At 58.4% G+C, this 20,391-nt stretch overlaps 2 protein-coding genes and 1 long non-coding RNA gene across 4 annotated transcripts in view; 2 read left to right on the plus strand and 1 right to left on the minus strand.

Moving 5' to 3' along the window:
- Positions 1-119: 119 nt before the first annotated feature.
- On the plus strand, positions 120-16,651 carry ABCB8 (ATP binding cassette subfamily B member 8). 2 transcript variants are annotated; one of them, XM_046670014.1, is made up of 17 exons: positions 120-297; positions 3,918-4,230; positions 4,616-4,771; positions 4,848-4,942; positions 5,085-5,190; positions 5,934-6,095; positions 6,209-6,294; positions 6,417-6,514; positions 6,935-7,040; positions 10,107-10,140; positions 10,370-10,506; positions 10,681-10,775; positions 10,925-11,058; positions 11,868-12,015; positions 13,449-13,699; positions 14,412-14,552; positions 16,377-16,651. In XM_046670014.1, the coding sequence occupies exons 1-16, from the start codon at positions 203-205 to the stop codon at positions 14,535-14,537; spliced, it is 2,142 nt and encodes a 713-aa protein (XP_046525970.1). In that variant the 5' UTR covers positions 120-202; the 3' UTR covers positions 14,538-14,552; positions 16,377-16,651. The 2 variants fall into 2 exon arrangements, with proteins under 2 accessions (XP_046525970.1, XP_046525969.1); XM_046670013.1 differs by lacking the exon at positions 16,377-16,651 and having other exon boundaries at positions 14,412-14,776.
- On the minus strand, positions 4,083-9,632 carry LOC124243918 (uncharacterized). Its single transcript, XR_006889809.1, has 3 exons — positions 8,708-9,632; positions 4,748-4,952; positions 4,083-4,212 (listed from the first exon to the last, which is right to left on the minus strand). It is a non-coding gene; the product is annotated as an uncharacterized LOC124243918 (long non-coding RNA).
- The window catches only part of ASIC3 (acid sensing ion channel subunit 3), a 5,932-nt gene continuing 1,955 nt past the window's right edge, over positions 16,415-20,391 (plus strand). Inside the window, exons 1-4 of the mRNA XM_046670015.1 lie at positions 16,415-16,516; positions 18,411-19,241; positions 19,976-20,126; positions 20,321-20,391. The exon at positions 20,321-20,391 is cut by the window's right edge and continues 46 nt beyond it. Of these exons, the coding sequence (XP_046525971.1) occupies positions 18,708-19,241; positions 19,976-20,126; positions 20,321-20,391 (756 nt within the window). The 5' untranslated portion in view covers positions 16,415-16,516; positions 18,411-18,707. The remainder of the gene's footprint in view (positions 16,517-18,410; positions 19,242-19,975; positions 20,127-20,320) is intronic.

Below are 20,391 nucleotides of genomic sequence, written 5' to 3' on the forward strand. Positions count from 1 at the left end.
TTCTCCAATCACAGTTCCGGAAGGAGGAGGGCTGACAAGGTTTTCTCCAAACGAAGCATGGAACAAGATTGATGCATCTTTCCGCCAATTATCGCCGAGGCGCGAGGGGGTTGCCGGGATGGGGGTCGGAGCCAACATGGAGCCCTCAATGGGGTGAAGGTGAAACTGCCATTGCTGGTGGCTCCTGTTCTCCCGCCCCATCATGTTGGTGCACTTATTTCGGGTTGGGATTCGGGGCGGCCCTGTCCCAGGCAGGCCGCTACTACCCTTCTGCTTCCAGACATTCTCGGCCGTCAGGTAAAAAGGGACAAACCTACGGGGAGCGCGGGCCATTGACCGCTTAGCAGGGCGTGGGGCCCGCCGGGAGATGTAGTCCCCCGCTCGCGCGAGGCCTCCTGGGAGTTGTAGGCCCGCCCGGCCCGGGATGGAATGTCACTCCCCGGCAGACTGGCTTCAATTATTTATAGCGACGACCCAGGTGCGATCTGGAGGTTCCGCGCGTCTGCATCCTCGTGTGGGCTGGACAGAGGGAGGTTCTGGGTCGGTGACCACGCCCGGCTTGTCCTCCCCACCAGGGGGCGCCGTGCTGCAAAGCCCTCGGTCGCCGTTCGAGGCCCCCAACCTCCTTGGAATTGATCTGGCGATTTGGACAAAAATGTTTCTGAACACGAATAATTTATTATTGGTGGTGCTCCCAAGATTCAAAGTGAGCTGAACAAAAGTGGTGCCTAGATCTGGATACTTTCAGCAGAGATAAAGAGTCAATCTAGTAATGCTTCGTGTGAGTTCTTGTGTGTTCGCGCTACACACGTTGGTCCGAAGGGAGAGAGACGGGTGGGAAACGAACAAGGCCCCTGAAACTGCGACTCCAGTGTAAATGCTTTATGAAAAGGGACTGATTCCCTTTTAATCCTGGACTGAATAATCTGAGGGCCAGGCAGGCAGCGGATTCACAGGGGCGGGTGGGTGTGGACTTGTGTCTTTGGAAAGCCGGTCTGATTGATCGAGGGCAAGAGCTGGGCCGAGCTGGAGCTAGAAGTCCCAGTGCTGGGAATTAATCCGCCAGTTCTTGGCAATAACCAACCCCTGCGTAAAGTCTTAGTTGGATAAGATGAGAGAAGTTGGAAAGCGGCCATGGTAAATTATTAAAAGGTTTAAAAACAGTCCTTCAAAAAAGAGCAAGGGTATTGATATTATTTAAACCGCAGAGAAACCCAGGGAAAGACATCAAATGATGTTCAAGTATTTGTGCGTTAATTAGTGTAGTGTCTTTCACACATGCAAGTCACAACACAATAGATCCTAAAATGAACTTAGTGGGTCCGGACCTTAAAAGTGCGTGTAACAGAATACATGTTAAAAAATTAGGGAAAGTATTGTTATGTGAAGCATTTCAATTTTGTGTGACATACACATTCATTGTACTAGGTCACGATGTAAACTGTATTTTTTAACCTTGGCCTCAGTAACTCTAAAACTTTGCAAAGTCTACAGTAAGGGGTCTGGCCAGATTGTTCTGCATTTCTCATGCGGGTATGCACTCAACAGCCAAGCATTTGCTGTATGTCTGTTACGTACCAGCACTCAGCTAAGTGGTGGGGACATGGTGAATAAGGTGGAACTTCCTCCCCTCAAGGAACCTAGAGTCCAATGGGAAATTGGACAATTACGCGGGGCAGAAAGAGGATGAGTTTCTCTGTCCAAAATTTAGGATAGATGTAAAGTACACAGTGGAAAACAAGACATAAAAACCAGGCAGGTGGAATGGGCTGGGGGAAGGCCTAACACAGGGGTGGCAAGAAGCCTGGCGTCCCTGAAACAAGAGATGGATGAGATGAGGTCCGCTGTTAGGGTCTGGGATTGTGAAAGACCAGCGTAGTCAAGGAAAAGCCTCACGCTCTACTGTTTTTTTAAAGCCTTTTCCCATCAGTAGTCTCATTTGGATCTTTGGCATCCCATCATATACTCTGGGCCAGACAACTGCTTCTAGCAGGCCTCCCTCGAGCCAGTCCTATCATCCCCAGCCAGTCCCCTCTGCTATGATCTTTAAAATGCAAATCTGATTGTCACACCCCAGTCTAAAAACCATGAATATTCCTGTTGCCTTCTTTTTTTTTTTTTTTTTTTTGAGGAAGATTAGCCCTGAGCTAACTACTGCCAATCCTCCTCTTTTTGCTGAGGAAGACTGGCCCTGAGTTAACATCCATGCCCATCTTCCTCTACTTTTATACGTGGGACGCCTACCACAGCATGGTGTGCCAAGTGGTGCCGTGTCCACACCTGGAATCCAAACCGGCGAATCCCGGGCTGCCAAGAAGCAGAATGTGCGAACTTAACCGCTGCGCCACTGGGCTGGCCCCGGCCCTATTGCCTTCTAAAGTCCTGGCTTTTTATGAGGACTGTAATGCCTGCCCCTGCCCCTGGGCCTCATGTCCCCTCTCCCTTCTGTGTGCCAGGCTTCAGCTCTTCTGTTCCTGACACTTTCTCATTCTTCCCTGCAGGCACTCCAGCATGCCTCCGCTCTGCCCAGAGCTCTTCCCCACTTTATCTCTGCCACCTTCACTTGGCCAGCTCCTTCCTTTCACCCTCAGGTCTCGTCAGAAAGGCCTTTCCTGCCTCCCTCAGACAGGAAGAGTGCCCTGTGGTTGGTTCCCTTGTCTCTGGACTCGGCAAGCTTTTGTTAGCTGTTTATCCACCCACTAAAGCGTAACCACAATGCGGGTAGTTACTGGGTCTGTCTCATTTGCCTCCTGTTCCCCAGGCCTCATAGCAGAGCCCTGGCGCATAGTAGGCATGCAAACTTGCATTGCCATCTATAGATATGGAAACTGCAGGAAGGAGAAGGTGACCTTGGCCTATCCGAGCTGACAAGATATGCTGTTTGGGTTGTTTTTTTTTTTTTCCTTTTTCTCCCCAAAGCCCCCCAGTACATAGTTGTATATTCTTCGTTGTGGGTCCTTCTAGTTGTGGCATGTGGGACGCATGAGCAGTGCCATGTCCACGCCCAGGATTCGAACCAACGAAACACTGGGCCACCTACAGCAAAGCGCGTGAACTTAACCACTCAGCCATGGGGCCAGCCACATCTGTTTGGGTTTTTATTTCTTTTTTTCCTTCAGCTGATGGAGAGGGAGTGTGTTGCCCTCCCCTCTATATGTTGTCACTTAAGCACTCGAGGCCTGTGAGGAGCCAGAGGGATGGGGTGCCATAAGCATTGACCACTGGTTAGGAGACTTGCTCCAGTCCTGGCCCTGCCACACGTAGCCTTGGCACACATGGCAGACTAGGGCGAGCCTGGATTCTGGAATCAGACAGCAGCTTTCCCCTCTTGTCCCAGTTCTGCTGCTTGGGGACAGATTATTTCTCAGCCCCACATGATTTTTTCATCTATCAAGTGAGAATAGTGGCATCTGCCTCCCAGGGAGGCAAGGATCAAATGTGCTGGACTGTTACCTCAGTGAGGTGGGGGCCGTGGCCCAGCGCGGTGCCCTCTCTTACCTCTCTGAGCCATGTTCACCCAGGACCTCATCTGTAAAAGCCATGTCGGGGGCTAACTGCTGTCCAGAGTGCCCTCCAGCTCTGCTGTGCTGTGATCGCAAAGAGCAGGGGCCGGAGATGCACACTGACCCAGAGGTGCCTCCGGAGGCTGAGAGGCCCGCTGTCTGGGAGCCGGCAGCATGGGGAGAGCACTGTTGAGACGTGATTACAGGCTGTTGTCTCATTCCTCAGCTGGTTTGCCTGTGTATGTTTGTCTCAGAAACTGGGGTTGGGTAAGAACAGCCCTGAGAAAGGCGGTGTAGGGCCGCACGGAAGAGGAACGCTGCTCTCCAGAGGGCTCAGCCCGGAGCTCAGCTGTTCGTTGCTCAGTTGGTAGAAAGTCGGGGCCTTGAGCCATCAGTACTGTTCTCTCCCTGCAGGTGCCCAGAGGGCCACCACAGCTCCTGCCTCCTCAGGGCTGTGGCCCAGCTGCGCTCCCAGCTCCGGGCCCGCCTTCCGCGAGCGCCCCCAGCTCCCCACCGAAGCCCTTCCGCCTGGCGCTGGGTTGGGGGCGTCCTCCTGGGCCCCGTGGTGCTGAGTAAGTGCCCCCGCCTCTGTCTTGTGGCGCTGTGTGAGGCAGAAGAGGCCCCTCCTGCCTGCTCCAGACCCTGTGTCACGGAGTCCCGCTTTAACTGGAAGCTCTTCTGGCAGTTTCTGCGTCCCCACCTGCTGGTCCTGGGGGTAGCCATTGTGGTGAGATCTTCTCCTGCCCGCCCCGACCTCCCCCCCCCCCCCCCCCCCCCCGCACACCAGGGACAGGGAATGATCCAGCCAGGGGATGCAGAAGCCCCAGCTGGAGGTGCATAGGGACAGCTTTCCTGCCTCACCGAGTCTCAGAGGAGACCTCTGGAAGCTGCAGGACTGGCTGGCTTAGGGACCAGGGGCCAAGGACCACCAGGAGAAGCTGCACAGGGTGGCGGGGGGTGTAGGGTGCAGGGGTCTCCGGGGGCTGGCTGCCTGGACTGAGAAGCACAGGAGCAGCCAAAGCATGGACAGCAGCGGGAGAGGAACGGCCAAGGTCGGCTGGGCATGGGGAAGACTGTGGCCCCACACTAAACGTCTGTTCCCCACCCCCCAGCTGGCACTAGGTGCGGCACTGGTGAACGTGCAGATCCCCCTGCTCTTGGGCCAGCTGGTGGAGATCGTGGCCAAGTACACGAGGGACCATGTGGGCAGCTTCCTGACTGAGTCCCGGAACCTCAGCACTCACCTGCTCATCCTCTACGGCATCCAGGTACAGCAGGAGGGAGGGCCTGGGGGCACAGAGAGGAGCCGCCTGGGCACCGCTGAGTGCTGGGCCTCTCCCTCAGGGACTGCTGACCTTCGGGTACCTGGTGCTGCTGTCCCGCATCGGCGAGCGCATGGCCGTGGACATGCGGAGGGCTCTCTTCAGCAACCTGCTCCGGTACCGCCAGCTACAGGGTGCAGGGTGCAGGGGGGTGACTGATGGGCCTCACGGGGTCCCGGGCAATGTCTAGGGCTGGGGCCTCATCCTGAAGTAATGTCTCCCTCTTTTCCCACCTGCTGCCCCTGTGTCCCACCACCAGACAAGACATTGCTTTCTTTGATGCTAAAAAAACAGGGCAACTGGTGAGCAGATTGACAACTGACGTGCAGGAATTTAAATCATCCTTCAAACTTGTCATCTCCCAGGTCAGTGCCCTAGGTCCCCCTGTACACACACACATGCACACACACACACAAACATGCTCCCCAGTGCAATACACCGGGCCAGCCCTGTCCCACCCTGCTGGAGAGCTCCAGCCTAGGCTCACACCGAAGTGAGAAGCCTGCTGTCCTGTGAGGGCATGGGTGAGGGAGCAGGGAAGCTCATGGAGGGGAGGTGCCATGGCGGCGTCCAAGGTCAGGACAGGCTGTTTCTCTCTTGTTCTGAAATCCTACCTCCCCGGAACACCTTCCCAAGGACTCAGACAAGAGCCTTTCCTGGCACGGCTTGCCAAGAGCAAAATTCTTCGCGCCTGCCTTGCCCCCAGAATGCCTGGCGCACTGGCAAGAAGGAGCGGTGGCTTTTTGCTGTATTCCTGACGTGCTCGCCTTGTGCACCCATCTGCTGGGTCATGCAGATGGTGGCCCATGGCAATTCCTGGGCAGCACTGCCATGCAACTTGCTTTTTGTTCAGTTTCTAGAGCAGAAAGAAAGCAAACTTGGATTTGTCTAGGGGAAGGATGCTGTGGTCTGTAGACATTCTCTCCCAGCCCTTTCATGCCTGCTGGTCAAGAAAGGGTTATATACTGTGACCGGTGGACTGCCAGTTGGTCTCCCAGGGGTCAGACCTGTGGCCTAGGCCTTGTGAGTGTAGAATCGTGGCCAGCTGACCCTTGGTAAAGTCCCCAGGTCATGGTGCTGCTGCCAAACAGCCTTTCCCACTCTCCAGGGGCTGCGAAGCTGCACCCAGGTGGCTGGCTGCCTGGTGTCCCTGTCCATGCTGTCCACGCGCCTCACGCTGCTATTGATGGTGGCCACACCCGCCCTGATGGGAGTTGGCACCCTGATGGGCTCAGCTCTCCGAAAGTTATCTCGTCAGTGTCAGGAGCAGGTACCAGAATTCCCACCTGTCCTCCTTAGCCTCCCCCTTCCTCTCTGCCCCACACTCTGCTGTCACTCCTCCCCATCTCCAACCTTGCTCCCTGTCCCCTGGATTCCCCACAGATCGCCAGGGCAACGGGAGTAGCGGATGAGGCCCTGGGCAACGTTCGGACCGTGCGAGCCTTTGCCATGGAGCAGCGGGAGGAGGAGTGAGTCCTGGGCAGGGGTAGAGCACAAAGCAGGGGGTGAGGGGTTCCCCAAACTCACCCCCACCGGCCCTGCACCCCAGCCCAGCTGCTTCCTGAGGACTGGGCTTGGCCTCTGTCCCCAGACACTACGGAGCAGAGCTGGAGGTGTCCCGGTGTAAGGCAGAGGAGCTGGGCAGAGGCATCGCCTTGTTCCAAGGGCTGTCCAACATCGCCTTCAACTGTAAGTGACCTGATCCCCGCCTGGGACATCCAGGTTGTGGCTGGGCTGAGCTTGGAGGAGCGAAGGACAGTCCCAGCAAGGCGGGCAAGGGGCAGCTCTCCACCTGCTTGACGTCCTTCAGACGTCTGTCAGGGCCAGGCACCTGAGGCTGCTGGCGCCAGCGGGCAAGGGGAAAGTGGGCCTGATGTCACAACCGAGCTATGTGTAGAATGCTGCCGGGCCACCCCAGAGGAAGCCAAGGAGGTGTAACACTCGTTACCAAAGGGGGAAACAAAGGCAGGGATCATTCCAGGGACTTAGCAAAATTCCTCTCAGTTGGAGGCCAAGCAAGGACTGGAACTGGGGACTAAGACCTAGGCCAACTCTGTCCTCTGCTCCTAGCTGCGTCCATCCTAACCACTTGTCCCCTTCCCCGTGCAGGCATGGTCCTGGGCACCCTGTTTATTGGGGGCTCCCTCGTGGCTGGACAGCAGCTGACGGGGGGAGACCTCATGTCCTTCTTGGTGGCTTCCCAGACAGTGCAGAGGTGAGTGTGGGGCTGTTCCTGTTCCTAAGGAGCCCTGCTGGGTCAAGGGGCAGGGTGTGCTGCATAGCCCCAGGCCTGCCCAGCAGCCCCTCCAACCTCATTCACTGACTCCACACTCAGAAATGCAGGAATCATCCTCAGACTTCCAAACAATTCAAGAGTTTCCTTGACAAGGTTGGTTTGTTTTCAATTGTGGTAAATACACATAACATAAAATTTGCCATCTTAACCATTTTCAAGTACACAGTTTAGTAGCATTATGTACACTCACATTGTTGTGCAGCCATTACCACCATCCATCTCCAGAACTTTTTTATCTTGCAAAACTGAAACTCTGTCCCCATTAGACACTAACCGCCGTCTCCCCTCCCCCAACCCCCAGCACCTCCATTCTACTTTCTGTCTCTGTGACTCTGCCGACTCTGGGGACCTCATATGAGTGGACTCACACAGTATTTGTCCTTTAGTGACTGGCTTATTTCACTTAGCAGAATGTCCTTCAGGTTCATCCATGTCGTAGCATATGACAGGATTTCCTTCCTTTTTAAGGCTGAGTAAGAGTCCATGTATGTCTAGACCATCTTTGACACGCTTTTCAAGAGCTGGCCTACCGGCCTCTGCCTGACTTCCCAGGATGAGAGGCTCCCCTGGGCCCCGCACGCCCCTCCCTCTAGCTCAGGTGGCGGGCTCCCCTCGCCTGCCTTCCAGGCTAAGCACTCGCAGTTCCTTCTGCTGTTTCTCTTCACTTTGTCCTCCCCGCTACACCATGTGTATCGTAATACACACAAATACAAATACGTGAGGACAAATAACTGGAGTGAAGACCTGTGGTACCACCAACCACGTCAGCAAAATAGAACATCACTCAGACCCCTCTGTGTGCCTCCCCGTTGCTCCTGATCCTGACTGTCCTCGTGTGCTGGCTCTGGTTCGTGGCATGCCTGTGTGTCGCCCATTTAGAACAGAGTCTCCCACCCTTGGCCTTACTGTCCCATGTAGGATGGAGCTAACCCCGGACAGGCAGGCAGGAGAGACTCCCTTTCTCCCTGAACCAAGCATTCCACAAAGACTGAATTCTGCCCATCTCTGCAGCCGCAGAGCCCCGTCCTCAGCCCCATTTCTGCTTGGAGCTCATTAGCCTGGGCCCGTTCTGACCTGCTCTGGTCCTGGATGGCCTCATCCCTCCTCCAGCTGGGAGCTGCTCCCTGGTGGCCTTGGGACTGAGGAGCTCTGACTGTTGTAGAGACGGGACTTGGGGCCTCCCCCTGCTGCCCTTCCCCCAGCGCTGACCCCAGGCCAAGCTTTGGCCTCTAATTTTAGTCCTGAGGACCTGTGTGAACCCCACTGGCTCCCTTCACACAGTCACCTCGAGGCCCTCCAAAGGGCAGTGGTGGGAAAGCCTCCCTCCCAGCACCTCCCAGGCCTGGCCCTCCTCCCTCAGACTCGCCTTCTCGTGGGCCCCCTCCCCTTTATGGCCCAAGTACAGACCCTGCCTTTCCTCCCCACTGCACTGCCTGGCCAGTTAGCAGAATTTTATGACAGACACAGACAGCCCAGGGCGTTCGTCTGTGCTGTCCTCTCACAGGCTGCTGGACAGGGCTGCTCTCACAACCACAAGCCCAGCTTTTTGGGGGCCCCTCACCACATGGAGATTCTTCACCACCCACCTTGGAGGAACTGGGTCTTGTTTATTGAAGAAGCTGGTGTGTTTCCTCCTGGGGTCCTGCAGAGGAGGCAGGGAGGGGTGGGAGGTAGCCTTGCCCTGCCTTCAAGCAGCTTCAACCTTCAGACCCCATCCTCAGTGTCCTTCTTGGTGGCCCTGAGGCCCCAGAGGAGATGGAGAGGTGCCCAGACCACAGTCAGGGCCAGGCCGCCTCATCTGCATCCAGGTCTGGGCCCTCCTGGGAATGGGCTGCCCCCCGCCAGGCCTTGGAGAAGGCCAAGGCCTGCCCTCTGAGCCATCTCTGAGAGGAAGGTCATCGCACCCCGAGTCACGTGTGCCTGGTTTTCGGTTGCTACCCGGCACCTCTGCCAGGCCCTAATGGCTTCCAGATCTCTTGTGGAGAATGTTCTCCCTTCTCATCAACAGATAACTTGCTGTCCTGGCTCTTCCTTGCGTGATGCCTCCCCACTCCCTTTGGCAAGTGCTGATGGCTCTGAGCCTGCCAGAACCATTTCCTGCCGGCTTCTCTCTCCCCCCTTTCCCCCTCCTCCCCTCCCCCCCATCCCCCCACCCCCCACCGGCCGCCCTGCTAGGGAATCAGTCTTTCCTCTTCTTCAAGAAAGACCTGCATAGACAATCACAGACGCACACACTGTCACGGGCCGGCCGGGCTGGTCAGGGGCTGGTGACTAAGAAGCAGTGACTCACCTTCCTCCCAGCAGCTGACAGCCCCACACGACAGAGGAGGTGACCCACTGTCTAGACAGACGCACGCTCGCACCATTCCTTACACAGGGAAAGCCCACAATAAATTGTCTCCTGGGGATTTTGTTTTAGGGTTCCCCCCGAGTCCCCATGTGGCCCAGTGTCTTCTGTTTTCTTTCTCTGAAAGGATTCACATCCATCTTTCCACCTTAACTAGTCCTTGCTTCCCCCAGCAGTCAGTAGCGCTAGATCTGACCTCGCCTCGTGGGCCCCCCAACTCTGACCTCTGTTGACTGCGGTGGCGCCATCCCTGCGTGTGGGAGCCGGCCTCCGCCCTGCAGCTGCAGGCAGCGTGGAATCTGACCCCACTGAGCCCTGTGCCTGCTTTCCATGTCTGTCTCCCTGGAGCCCCCAGTTCGGAGGGAGCAGACAGCTGTCAGCCTCATCTGGCCACAGAGAGAATGCGACTCCAAAAGGAGAAGCAACTTGCCGGTGGTCTACCCAGTGCTGCTGGATCCCAGGGCTCCTGATCCCAGATTTCAGGAGTGTTCTCTGCGTGCAGCTCCAGGTCACCTGTTTCCCTGCCTCACCCAACATGCCCCCCATGCAGCTGAGACCCAGACCTTCCCTCTGGCACCATCTTCTCTCAGGATCTTCTTGGCCCCACTCCTTCAGCCCTTCTCTCCTCCTCCTCGCAGGTCCATGGCCAACCTCTCTGTCCTGTTTGGTCAGGTGAGTGGCAGTTGGGGGTGGGTCCCGGGTTGTGAACACCGGATCTGGGCTGGAGTCCCATCAGCCACCGACATCACTTGTGTGCTTCAGACACTGGGTATCAGGCGGGGGGACACCACAAGCCCCTCCCCGTACCTGCCATGCGGGAGTCTGAGAGATGCTGCTGTGTTCCCACCCGTTCCCTCGGCCCTACTCCCTTCTCACCACAGACTTGAAACCCCCTCCCCAGGTGGTTCGAGGACTCAGCGCGGGCGCCCGGGTCTTTGAGTACATGACTCTAAGCCCGAGCATCCCGCTGTCCGGGGGCCACTGCGTCCCCAGGGAGCACCTGCGAGGGTCTGTCACATTTCACAACGTCTGTTTCAGGTCAGCGTTAGTGGGTGGGCATGGGTAGTTCTCGGGTTGAGGATGGGAGGGGGCCCTGGCTGGGACCTCTGGGTCACTGTTTCCCCCTTTGGGGTACACTGAAACTTCAGGAGGGACCAGGGCAATGAGGGGCTGGGAACCTGGTCTGACTGGGGGTCTCTTGGCTCTTCCCAGTTATCCCTGCCGCCCCAGCTTCCAGGTGCTCAAAGACTTCACCCTCACGCTGCCCCCCGGCAAGATTGTGGCCCTTGTGGGCCAGTCTGGGGGAGGTAAGAGGAACCTGCCACCCTCCTGCCCTGTGACTTTCATTCCCGTGCTGGCCACTCGGAGTGGGTAGGAGGAGGGGTTGCTCTCTCCTGGCACAATCTCCAGAAACCCGTGCCCCGGCCCTGACTGCCCTGCCTCCCCAATTCCCCAGGAAAGACCACCGTGGCTTCTCTGCTTGAGCGCTTCTACGACCCCACAGCGGGCAAGGTGACGCTGGACGGGTGGGACCTGCGCACCCTGGACCCCTCGTGGCTCCGGGGCCAGGTCATCGGCTTCATCAGCCAGGTGTGGAGAGAAGAGGCCTGCCTCACGGCGGGGTCACCCAGGAAATGTGACTTTATCTTTCACCCCGCCACTCTCCCCTGCAGCCCTGCCTCTCTCTCAGTCTGCACGGCACCATCCCCGCATCATCCCCTGCTCTTGGGGGGCTTTGCACTCCTTCAGTCTTCCCTGGCATTCACTGGGTCAGAGGCGCCCACGTCCCCAGCCCCCGCGTCCCCAGCCCCTGCAGCTCTGCCCTCATACCCTCCAGGCACGACCTCTCCATTAAAGGGATCCAAGCAGGCCGGGTGGGATGGCCGCTTTAGGATCCCTGGGTGGGCTGACAAGAGGTCTCGAGACACCCAAGCGGTTTTGCTGGGGACTGCTGGTGGCCCACCCGCCCACTCAGGGAAGACTCGTGGCCCCTCCCTGGAGTGTTCAGTGCCACTGCTTTCCCTCTGCCTGAGGCGGCCCTGCCCAGTCAGGGTCATCTCCCCCTACCCCCAATGTGTGGATAAGAAGGGCACCCTTACCCCACGAGGACTATCTGCCACCCCCTCCCTCCCCATCTCCCCAGAGATGGGGGGCTCTGCCCGCTGGCCTTGCTCTCTCAGCCACCTTCCCGCTCCTGCTGAGGGCTCCGTGCCCTGCGGGAGGCTCAGCCTCTCCCCCCTTGGATGGACCTCTCTGTACTCATTCGACCTGTAACTTTGAACTGCCCCTGGCTGCCCTCCAAGGGGTCCCGGTCTGGCAGAAATAGCCTTTTCTGACGTGCCTCGGGGTTCGGGGCAAAGTTAGAATGTTTCCTGTGGACGCCCCCACCCCCGCCCCAGGAGCCAGTCCTGTTCGGAACGACAATCATGGAGAACATCCGTTTTGGGAAGCTGGATGCCTCCGATGAAGAGGTTTATGCGGCTGCCCGGGAAGCCAATGCCCATGAGTTCATCGCCAGCTTCCCCGAGGGCTACAACACCATAGTCGGTGAGTTCCAGGGACGGCATCCTGTTAGGGGCTGTGGGGCCCACGGCCGGAGGCTGGGATCACGGAGGACAGGAACACAGGCATGGCCTCAGGGAAGACCCAACCAGAACCGTCTCCGAGAGGGACAGAGATGGTTCTGTGGGGACAGGGGAGTCCAGGCGCATGCGGTTCAGGTACAAGCAGGCTGCGAGACAATCTGACAGGGAACGCAATTACAGGACCCAGCCAGGGACACACGTGAGCTGTGGTGTTGGGACTCTCTAGAGCTTACCAGGGGCCTCCGTGTCCCAAGACCCGACCAGAAGCAATGGGGTGTTCTCTCCTCGTGGTCGTTTATCCTTCTGGCTCCTATCTTTTTGTTCTTTAATGTAAAGGTGATTCCTGTCTTGTTATCCAGTGGGATTGATTTGATTGAGCAAGTCTCCCTTCTGACTTACCCAGGAGAGGGCTCTGGTGGTTCTGGAACATTGAAATCTTGTAGCATGGCACTAGAGTATTCAATTGCAGTTTGCAACTTTGTGTGTTTATCTCAGAGGTCTTTTGTCCAACCTTTGGGGCCATGTTATCGTCCAGAGTCTCTTGGCTCTTTTGCAGAATGTTCCAGCACATCTCAAGGTGCAGGCATATCTGGGGTTCTCAACTCTTCTGGAAACTTAGGCCTCAGTCTAGCTGGGCTGCCTTCCCCGTGGTGCTCCCACTGTCTTGAGCCACCCTTCGCGTTCTGTTACTGATGTAGCTGCTCTTCCCACTGCTCAGATTACACGCCCTCTGACCGGAGGAGCCGTGCCCACACCTCTCAGGTGGCACTTCCCTTGTCCCTCTGACCCCAGCTCGCTCCCAGGCTTCTCTGGGGCTTTAGGGCCCTCACTGCTCTGGGACTGCTGTCACTTTGAGGCTCTTCCTGGCTCCCAGGCTGCCACCTCTGCTGTCCTCTGTGGGCATTTTAGATCCCAAGTGTGGTTTCCCCAGAATGCCCGGGCAGTGGGCTTCGAATCCCACCATGCCGTCACCAAACTCCAGGAGCCCACTTCTGGGTCCTGGATGTCCCCACAGCAGCAGAGACGTGGGAGCCCAGGAGAAGGTGGCTAGAGCTGCAAGGCCAGGGCAGGGATAGGGCCCTTCATGGCTCTGAGACCCTGCTGGGCTGCGGGAGGGGCACTTGGTGACTCCTCCAGGGTGCAGTGAGCCCCACCATGTGCACGACTCCTGTCATCTCGGGTAAGTGTGCACACCTTTGCACAGGAATGTAGGGTCAAGATGCTGATAGGCGTCACCCCTGCCCTGAGAGAGGCAGGACAGATGGGCACAGTGCTGGGGAGGACCCCGCGGGGCCAGATGGGAAGTTCCCAACAGCCCTGGTGCCCCTTTGCGGGGCCGCCCCGGAGTGCAGAGCTGAGGATCGCTTCAGGCCCCTGCCCTGTCCCCTTTCCCAGGTGAGCGGGGTGCGACCCTGTCTGGTGGCCAGAAGCAGCGCTTGGCCATCGCCCGCGCCCTCATCAAGCAGCCCACGGTGCTGATCCTGGACGAGGCAACCAGCGCACTGGACTCAGAGTCTGAGCGGGTTGTGCAGGAGGCCCTGGACCTTGCCAGTGCTGGCCGCACTGTCCTGGTCATCGCCCATCGGCTCAGCACTGTACGTGGGGCCCACCGCATCGTCGTCATGGCCCACGGCCGTGTCTGTGAGGTCAGCAGGGGCCCGGGGAGCAGGTTGATGGGTTGGTTCAGCTTCAGCCATGGACACAGTGGAAGGAGTGGCTCAGCTGAGCTGTGTGAGGGTCTGGCCTGGCCCTGGGGGCTTGGGGCCATATTCTGGACGGAGCGCCCCATGTTGATTCAGGAGTTTCTGCCCTTAGATGACCCCTGGCCTTTCGGAGCTCCAGTTTCTGCCTCTGTGCCCTGGGGGTAGTAGAGTTGCACCCAGGATCAAAGGGAGGTGTACTCGGAGAAGTGTACAGTGCTGGGGGCGGGGGCTGGGGTGCAGAAGAGGCAACACCAGGGGCCCTGATCAGGGACCTGCCAGGAGCAGCACCCCAGAGACTGGGTCTGCAGTAGGGCTGGGAGGCTGCGTGGGGCCGGCTGCCAGCCCCCCAGCCGCTTGTTCAAGCCAAAGCTGAGAGGGTCTGAGGGGCAGTAGGCCCTGAGCTGGACTCTGTGGGCTCTGTAAGGGAAACAGCAGGACACAGATGCTCGTCCAAAATACAGCTAAGCAGGGAGTTGGCACTTACAAATACAGGTGTGCCAGTGGCGACATGTAATCAGTTGTGCTTTGGTTTCAGTGTCTGGGACATTGGCTTAGGTGATGGTGAACCCAGTGACTGATAAGAAGCAGGCCTTCCTAGAGCTCTGAACTCTGAGCTGCGTTGGGGTAACCATCTGCCTCTCCGTCTCCTCTCCAGGTGGGGACCCACGAAGAGCTCCTGAAGAAAGGTGGGCTCTATGCAGAGCTCATCCGGAGACAGGCCCTGGATACCCCACCTCCTGAGACGCCCAGTGGCCCCAGGAACCGCCACCCCAAGTCCTGATTATGGCCTTCTAAGGTCTGGTCGCTGTTGAGCATCAGTGCCCAGGGCCTCGGCTTGGCTCGGGGGAGCTCGCAGGGACTGAGCTCCTGGGAGGGCCAGCATGTTGGGGTGTGGGCTGCTGCCACCGCTCCCCTGCTCACAATAAAACCCGGCTGAGCACAGGGCTGGGAGGAGGTTGGGAGGAGGCTGGGACCACTCCCATCCGCTCCCCATCCTGCCGCCAGGCCGCCTCTCTCCTGCCAGAGCCACAGAGTTATTGGGCTACACAGGGCAAGAGCCAGAGTCCCTGGGCCCTGCTCTGCTCCCCGATTTTGTTCAGACTCTCCCCACCCCTCTCAGAAACCCTGCCGAGTCCCTCGCTCCCCCTGACAGTCCCTCGCTCCCCCTGACAGCCTAGGGGTGTCCAGGCCCCAGCTCCAGGGGATTTTACGAGTCGGGGTCTGCGAGGGGGTATGAGCATTCAGACTAGGTTCTTCCCCACACCTATGGCCAGGACCTTGCTTTCCTAGACCGACCCATGACACTGCTCCGTCCCCACTGCTTCTCTGGGCCCTGGGAGAAGAAGCCCACCCCTTGGGCCAACACCTCGAACCCACAGTCCCCATCCTCAGAACAACTTCCTTCTCCCTGCTTCATTAACACAGACCTTTTTCTAGATTTTGCCCTCCCCTCATCCAAATGCAACAGATGACACACACACGCAGACATGCGCGCTGGCTCTTGGGGAGGGGTAGGAGGGGCAGGCGCACTATGGACGGTCCCACGAGGAGCTCCCAGCTGGCCTGGCTGTCTAACCTCTGCCCTGGCACTGCATGCAAGTCTGTCACCAAGTGAGATTGTGGACAGCCCCATTTCTATGGGAGGACACTCAGCTGTGAAGGGGACAGAAGGAGCTGACACCCTAGATTCCAGCCACGGGGCACGTGGTGCCAACAGTCACCAAACACTAGGGGGCAGTTAATGCCAAGCCCCTCAGGCTGACACAATATGATACCAGTCTAAGAAGGAGTGGTCACTGCCAGACCAAGAGAAGGTGGGACTGGAGCCTCACCTTGAAAGAGGATGGGCCAACTGCCCACACGGCATGAGTCTGTGGCCCTACAGCTGTGAATGAGGTGGGGCTGGATTCCCTTCAGATTCTGCGGACCTGGGAGCAGCCAGGGTTTCCCACCAGCCCTCCTCATGGACTCCCAGAGCCAGCTGTCTCTCCTGCCCTGATTCTGCCCATGTCACTTCCCACTGGGAAACCTTACCCCACGGCCATGTCCAAGCTGAGGACTCCACTCAGCTCTGCTCCCTAGGGTGGGGAAGAGGGTTTGCCTGTGCCGGACCTTTGAGCCAGCCCAGCGTTTTGTATTTATCCTGTGGCACAGAAGGGTGGTGCTGTGTTTCAGGGGGGCAGCAGCCAAGTGTTGGATGAGCAGAGCTGGCTGCCGCTGGAGGCCAGCCTGGAGGAGAGGTGTGAGTGCAGGAGCCAGGGGTGAAAGACCCCGCAGCCTCTGGGTGTGGTTTAGGGCAAACCACCTGAAGTATCCCAGGGCCACAGCCACTCTTGTTTGATGCCCCACTTCCTGACTGCTCAGAGGTCACATTCCAGGGCAGCCACAGCCCAGGAAGCAGAGTGCGGCGGGCTGGCTCCGGGTTGCTTTGCCACTAAACACCCCCCTAGTGCATCCAAGAGCAGGCCTCAGCTCCCCAGCCAAGCCCACACTGGCCTGCCGGGCCCCACCCTCAAGGGAGAGCCGGCCAAGGCCAGCTCCGGCTCCACCAGCTCCAGCCCAGCCTCAGGCCGCCCAAGACATCTGACACCAGATTTGAGGTCTCTCCTTATCTCTTCAGGGTGGCCTCTCTGAATCCTGCCTCCCCACCCCAGGAAAGTAGTGAGACCCATGGCGAGTGCTGGGCAGGAAGGCCCTGCAGTGGGCTGCACACTGGCCATGGAGCCTTGACCTCAGCCCTGGCTCCCGCAGCTAGTCAAGGTAGATCGTAAGTCTGGCTGTGCTTCGTCTTGAAAGGTTGTTTTAAGAGTTTAAATGGGATAATCTGTGGGAAAGTACTCAAAACTCACAATGCTGCAGCCTCAGAAGGTGGTCATATCTGTGCAATAAACCCTGTTATCCACTCATTCTGCCCAAAATTTGTGTTCGTTAAGCACCTACCATGTACTGCCATGTCTGCAGTGGGGACGAGGACCTCCCTGCTATGAAGCCTCCAGTCTCGGCGGGACAGACAGATGGGCAGGCAATTGCAGCACCATGTGATATTCAGTTGGCGGACTATCTGCCACTCATGGCCAAGAGCCCAGCGTGAACCCAGAGGCCTCAAATGCTTTGTGGAAGGAGATAGAGTAGAAAAAAGTTTCAGTAAATTAAGGGAGATAAACGTGCTTTCTCTCAGGCTTACGGTGCAGCATCTCCCCATTCCCAGATACACAGAGGTCAGAGGAGCATTACACCAAAGGCAGAGCTTGACACAAGAATCAGGCCCAGACACGGTCCTGCATGCAGCGTGTCTGAGCTGGCTCCTGTGGCCCTAAGCTGCCCAGCCCTCCTGCTGCTGCTGCTTTTTCCCTGTGCCTTGGGTCCCCAAGACATCATCATCCCACTTCAGGCTGGCTGGCACTAGCCTTGCAGACTGCAGCTCTGCTTCAGCCGCAGCAAGTCCCTACTCTGGCCCATTGTCTCGTTGGCCTGGATCATCTGAGGCATCTTCAGTCAAATGTGCTGGCTCTGCCCTCTCAGGACCAGTGTTGTCACACCATGCTATGTACTGTGGCCAGGGCACCCCAGCCGGTTCAGGGGGACAGCATTTCTTCCTTTAGAAAAGCCTCACACACAACAGGCAAACTCCTGTGTTAGTGATGGGAGTGGAAAATGGTGTAGCTCCCACGGCGGGGAATTTTGTCGTATTCGTCAAATTACCCACACAGTTGCCTCTTGACCTGTAGTTCTATTTCTGGGATTTTACATCTGTGCAATGGTACTGAGAACACTGTTGTTGGTAGTGGAAGACTGGAAACCCCCAGTGTTAGGGGCCTGGTTACAGGAACAATGGTGCATCCACATAATGGAATGTTGTGCAGCCTTTTAAAGAGGTGGAAGTTTTCCAGGTACTGGATATCACATGGTCTCCAGAATATGTTGTTAATTGAAAAGATGTGAAACCACAGGGCACCCACATTACCTGGGAGGGTGGCACGTGTGCACCCATGTTACTTGGGACGGTGGCAGGTGAGCCCACAATCATTGTGGCAAAGGCCAACTTCCCAGACAGGAGGGGTGAATGCGGGGTGGTGGGAAAGGGCCTCTTGAGAGACAGACTACCCCTTGACACGGGACTAGAAGAGGCCCTGCCTATCCAGTGTAGGCCAGGACACGGGGGCTCTGAAAGAGGAAACTGCTGATGCCAAACTCCCCACCACTTTCCAGCTTGGTCAAGAGCCAACTCTGCTCTTTGTGAAAGAACAAATGATCCCGGGTAAGGTTCGTGGGAAGGGAGAAGAGAGGAGAGAGGGGCTAGGCCAAGGGTCAGCGACTGACCCTCAGGCTGGACATACAGTGGCTGCAGCTGGGAGCCTAGAGGGCCCCAAGGGCACCCCCAGCCCCAACTGTCTCTGGGCTCCCCTCAAGCCCTCCCCAGGATTGCTGTGGTTTCCTCCTGGCGCCTCTGGTCTCCACGGCCACAGGCCCACGCTGCACTAATGGCTCAGCCTGGGGCCCCAGGGACCTCCCCCGCCCCCCAGCCTGCTCTGCGGCCCCCTTGCCCCCTCACTGCTGAAACCCAATCCTCTGCGGCAGCTCAGGCTCGGCAGAGCAGCCTCCAGCAGAGTGGGCCTGCTTCCACAGCACCGCGCCACACCTGTCTTTGCTGCAGAGCCCCCAGCCCAGCGCTGAGCCCAGCAGAGCTACAGCCTGTTCCTGGAGAAGGTCAAGCTGGACCAGCTAGGCCGCCGCATGCAACCCCACCAGGCCAGTGCCTCCCCACCTCGGTCTGGACTCCTCTCCTCCGCCCTCTCCTCTCCTTGCCTCACCTGCACTGACCCCTGACTGGCCACCAGAATCCTCTCTCAGCCCCTCGGGGTCCTCGGACTGACCTTCTCTCTTCCTCTAAGCCCCTGCAGTCTGCTCACCAACCCCAGGCCTCTTAGTCCCCCCACCTCACGCTCCAGCCATGAAGCCCCCTTCAGGGCCGGAGGAGGCCCGGCGGCCGGCCTCGGACATCTGCGTGTTCGCCAGCAGCTGCACGCTGCACGGGCTGGGCCATGTCTTCGGCCCTGGGGGCCTGACCCCGCGCCGGGGGCTGTGGGCAGCAGCTGTGCTCCTGTCGCTGGCTGCCTTCCTCTACCAGGTGGCTGAGAGGGTGCGCTACTACGGGGAGTTTCACCACGAGACGGCCCTGGACGAGTGCGAAAGCCACCAGCTCACCTTCCCGGCGGTCACCCTGTGCAACATCAACCCGCTGCGCCGCTCGCGCCTCACACCCAACGACCTGCACTGGGCCGGGCCCACGCTGCTGGGCCTGGAGCCCGCCGAGCACGCAGCCTTCCTGCGCGCCCTGGGCCGGCCCCCCGCACCGCCCGGCTTCATGCCCAGTCCCACCTTCGACACGGCCCGACTCTACGCCCGGGCCGGGCACGCCCTTGAGGACATGCTGCTGGACTGCCGCTACCGCGGCCAACCGTGCGGGCCTGAGAACTTCACCTCGGTGAGACGACCACTCAACCAGTCCTGCCAGGGACCCAGGAGCGCCAGCCAGTCCCTGCCCAGGACCAGCAATCGCCAGCTTTGCCAGCCCAGGCTCCCCCAAAGCCAGGGAACCTTAACCCCTGTGCCCCGGGATCCTTTCTTTCCCAGCCAGACCATGGGCTCCTCACCCCACCAGCACCCTTCTGGTCAGCCCAAGAAGCTGTCCTCCTTGGGGCTCCCTCCCTGTCACTCAGCAGGACTGCAGTGGGCAAGGTCACGTCTCCCAGCATGGGCACTCACCAGGCTGGCCCTGGGCCCAAGGTCTGGTTGTGGAGACCCTGCTCCTGGGAGGTGAGGGGACTCTAGTGGGACTGTCTTAGGGCAGAAGATTCCTCTCTCTGGCAGTGGGAGGGGGCTTGTTTTCCCTCTGCCTCTTCAACATTCTTCCAGTCCTGGAGGAGGGCAACTGGGACCCACTTCCTTTTACACCAGTCCAAAGAAACATTTGCCCTGTAAGATGTGCCCTGGGCGGGGGCGGGGGTAACTGGAGTGATGGGAGCCAATGAGGGTCCAACTACATGTGCCTGGATGAGGGTGGGGCTGGGGGCATTGAGATGTGGGCTTCAGTGTTCAAAGAAGAGACCCAAAGAAAGGACGGGGAGGGGAGCAGTCCCATAGTCCTTGTGTTTGCTGGGGGAAAGGGCTGGCTGGGCTTTCTGTTCCCTGGTGAGGTTTGTCCTCTGTCACCCCTAGATCTTCACCCGGATGGGGCTGTGCTACATCTTTAACTCTGGCGCCAACGGGGCAGAACTTCTCACCACTCCCAAGGGTGGCATGGGCAACGGCCTGGAGGTCATGCTGGACGTGCAGCAGGATGAGTATCTGCCTGTGTGGAGGGACATGGGTATGCAAGCACGTGTCTGAGGTTGGGGGTGGTGCAGATGGGAAGGAGAGGAGGTGCAGGGAGGGCCCCAGAGCATGGGCTTTCTTGTGAGAAGAGCACGGGCTTGGCCCATCACAGTCCTAGGGATAGTGGGCTGCAGCAGGGGGTCTCCTGGGACCCAGGCCTCAGGCTTCAGGGTCCCGCTTCCCCTGCAGAGGAGACCCCATTTGAGGTGGGGATCCGCGTGCAGATCCACAGCCAGGAGGAGCCGCCCATCATCGACCAG

This window comes from Equus quagga, chromosome 8 (assembly GCF_021613505.1).
Source record: "Equus quagga isolate Etosha38 chromosome 8, UCLA_HA_Equagga_1.0, whole genome shotgun sequence".
Taxonomy (NCBI): domain Eukaryota; kingdom Metazoa; phylum Chordata; class Mammalia; order Perissodactyla; family Equidae; genus Equus; species Equus quagga.

Bases quoted from the DNA above. Each gene is read 5' to 3' on its own strand.
- ABCB8 (XM_046670014.1), top strand. From the start codon at position 203: ATGTTGGTGCACTTATTTCGGGTTGGGATTCGGGGCGGCCCTGTCCCA. The intron at 6,295-6,416 runs GTGAGTCCTGGG...CTCTGTCCCCAG, and splicing joins ATGGAGCAGCGGGAGGAGGA to ACACTACGGAGCAGAGCTGG. The intron at 7,041-10,106 runs GTGAGTGTGGGG...TCCTCCTCGCAG, and splicing joins GCTTCCCAGACAGTGCAGAG to GTCCATGGCCAACCTCTCTG.